Source organism: Neurospora crassa, linkage group II (genome assembly GCF_000182925.2).
Source record: "Neurospora crassa OR74A linkage group II, whole genome shotgun sequence".
Taxonomy (NCBI): domain Eukaryota; kingdom Fungi; phylum Ascomycota; class Sordariomycetes; order Sordariales; family Sordariaceae; genus Neurospora; species Neurospora crassa.
In genome coordinates, this window is record NC_026502.1 from 1152186 (window position 1) to 1154972 (window position 2787).

At 51.6% G+C, this 2787-nt stretch overlaps 1 protein-coding gene across 1 annotated transcript; it reads right to left on the reverse strand.

Annotated features, from left to right (window-relative positions):
- Positions 1-91: 91 nt before the first annotated feature.
- NCU16528 (hypothetical protein) lies at positions 92-2336 on the reverse strand (the record flags this gene model as incomplete). Its single annotated transcript, XM_011395373.1, has 3 exons — positions 92-1835; positions 1907-2169; positions 2241-2336. Coding segments are annotated over 3 exons (2103 nt in total), but the record flags the coding sequence as incomplete, so codon positions are not given.
- Between the last annotated feature and the right edge of the window lie 451 nt (positions 2337-2787).

A 2787-nucleotide genomic window follows, 5' to 3' on the forward strand; every position in this document is an offset into this window, starting at 1 on the left:
CCCGCGTTGTCCAGTCGATGGAATCTTGGTTTTGTTCGTTGATGAAATCGACTGCATCTTGTAGTTGTGCGTGTCGACCATGCTCGAACAGAAACTTTTTGGTGGCATTGATGTCTGCTACAACTTTGTTGAAAATAGCTCGATCTTCTGGGGTTTTTGCCGACGGGACAAAGATACGCGGGAGCTTGTCGGCGATGGGTTTGTCGGCGATGGGTTTGTCGGCGATGGGTTTGTCGGCAATAGGAAGTTCGGTAGCCGGGGTCGCCTTTGGCTTGTATGGTCCAATACTGGGAGGAGGTATTGGAGTTTCCTTGACCGCTTTGATAGATTCGATGCTGGGAGCGGGAGCGGGAGCAGTCTTAGGCTTTGGCATCGGGAATGTGGGAGCGGGAATTGGTGTAATCGTCATCGGCTTAGTCGGTGGAAGTTCCATCGTCTTTCCGGGCGGCGGGGGCTTGAATGGAGTGTTCTTCAAGTGCTGTGCATGGCGCTTCAACCCCATAAAGAAATCGTCGAAATTGCGGGCCGTGTCTCGAAGCACCTCAATGTGCTTGAGCAGCATTGTCTTTTGTGGTCTCATTTCAGGATCCATCATTTGTTCATTCAGCCAAGCCATGATTGCACTGTGCTGATCCTTCGATATGACCAGTGAATGTCCCTGCGACGATGCTTCTAACGGTCGCTTTTTCCCGGACGACTCGGGTGGCGGGGGGTCCGGAGTCGGCGACTTGAAGCGTGCTCGCTTGGGTGGCTGTGGTTGGGATTCGTCCTGTTGAACAAACATCTCGTCATCGAAAGGATCTGGAACATCGACACCTCTAACTTCGTCGTCATCTGACACTCCGTAGAGATCATCCTCGACATTGGTCGTCGTCGTCGCAAGGTCCAGATATGCACCGCTTCCCACAGGCATTGCATCCGGAGAGCTGCTGTCACTCGATGGAGATGATGCCTCGGGAGGAGGGGAGTGCGATGTGCCATGTTGCTCCCAGAATGCGGTAGGATTGAATTGAGCTTCGACAGCTGGTGTCAAAAGAGGCACATTTTCGCGCCAAATGAACGTATTCAATTCGACTTTACGAAAGTCGGGGTGAACGGACAGATTTTCGAATGTAGACGAGGCCTTTGCACGAGGATCCTTCAACTTCAACCAGTTCGATGATTTGTGCACGAATTTGACATTGCCACGGCCATGCTTGATCATGTTCCTCTGTTCAAGCATGTAGACTTGGGCTACCTCTCGTAGTGTTTCGATGTACACCTTCTTGAGGAAAAAGAATCGAAGGGAGTTTCGATCCGTGAAATTCTGTTCCCAGTCAAGATAGGGTGTGATGAAAGAGAATAGGTAGGAAAACAGCGACTCGTCTAGCCTGGCATATGCCCACTTCTTGGTATGTTCGACGTCGTGGTCGTAGAAATATCCATCCTTGTCGAGGTCGGCATATTCGATGTGAAATCGAAAGTCTGACTTGAAATCCCTGACCCAGCCAATGACTGTCTTGTAGAATCGGTTCCACAACATCTCTTGCTTGTATGTGCCAAACCGTTCCATTGTATAGATGTATAGACTAAGAAAAGTCTCGCTTGTTGTCGGAACATCAGGAAAGACGGTGTGGGCAACGCATGCAGACAAGGCATTCGAGCAGAATACGAAGAAAATCTTTCGATTGAGGGGATCGATTCGGTTCTTCATCTTGTTCAACTCGTCGTCTGATGGATTGGTCGGGTCGGGCTTCCACTTAATGTTCGTCATGCGAAAGTCGAGATTTACGATCTTGAGGAAGCTAGATCGCTTGAGTGGGCGAAATGCGCCGGGATAGGCTTCTTGGAGTTCACTGTACAGCAAACATATTAGTACTAAGTATAGGCGGGAACAGTACTGGACATTTGAAAAGTCAAGGCGTACTTGATGGTGTGCTTCTCTTTGCTACCGCGCAGAATTGAGCCCGATGCGGTGGGCTTGCGCCGCGTTGGTTCAGCTGGGGTGCGGGGTAGTAGCTGTCTGTGTCGTCTTGATGCTCTTCCGCTAGACGCGACGCCAGGGGCAGAGGCACTGCCTTCAGCAGGCGACTGGTTTGTCGGTGCAGATGCGGGAGTCTCATGCATCGTGTCGGATGGCTGCGGTTGTTGAACACCAGGCGACTGCGAGGCACCGGGTGCTTGGACATGCTGCGATGATGATTCGGTTACCGAGATGGTTCGCATTAAGCAGCACTGCAGTAGATGGATCAGCAACTTACCTCGGTCGTCGCGCTCTCTTGGTGTTTGCGTTTACTAGCCGCACCACCTTCAGTGCGCAACGGAGGCGGGGGGATGCCTTCGTCGTCGTCTGCCATGATAGCGAAGATCGTAGTACTTGAAGATCTAGTTGTTGTTGTTGCTGCCAGCAGACACGTCTGGAGATGGAGGAGGTAAAGACGGAGGGTTTTGATTTTGCGAAGTTGATAGATTTTATTGCGGAAGTGGGCGCGGCTTGTGCGTTGCTCTGGTGAATGCCGGTCAAGTTAGTGAATGGCACTTGAAGGCACCGGTGGTGAATGGATGGTGCGTGTAGATTCTGTTGCCTTGGACCGTGTTTCGTCTCGTCTTGTCGCGTTTACTTTGCCGGCTCGTCGAGGTGCCGGCTCGCCGATGTGCAAGTGAATGGTAAATGTAGGTGACGCAGGTCCACTATCAGCGCGGACCGATTGCTCAGACCATCTCAATAACTCGACAAGACTGGGAATATCCAACTGCTCACAGGCGCCGATCGAAGTCTGTATCATCGTCGCGTCGACCCAAAATGGG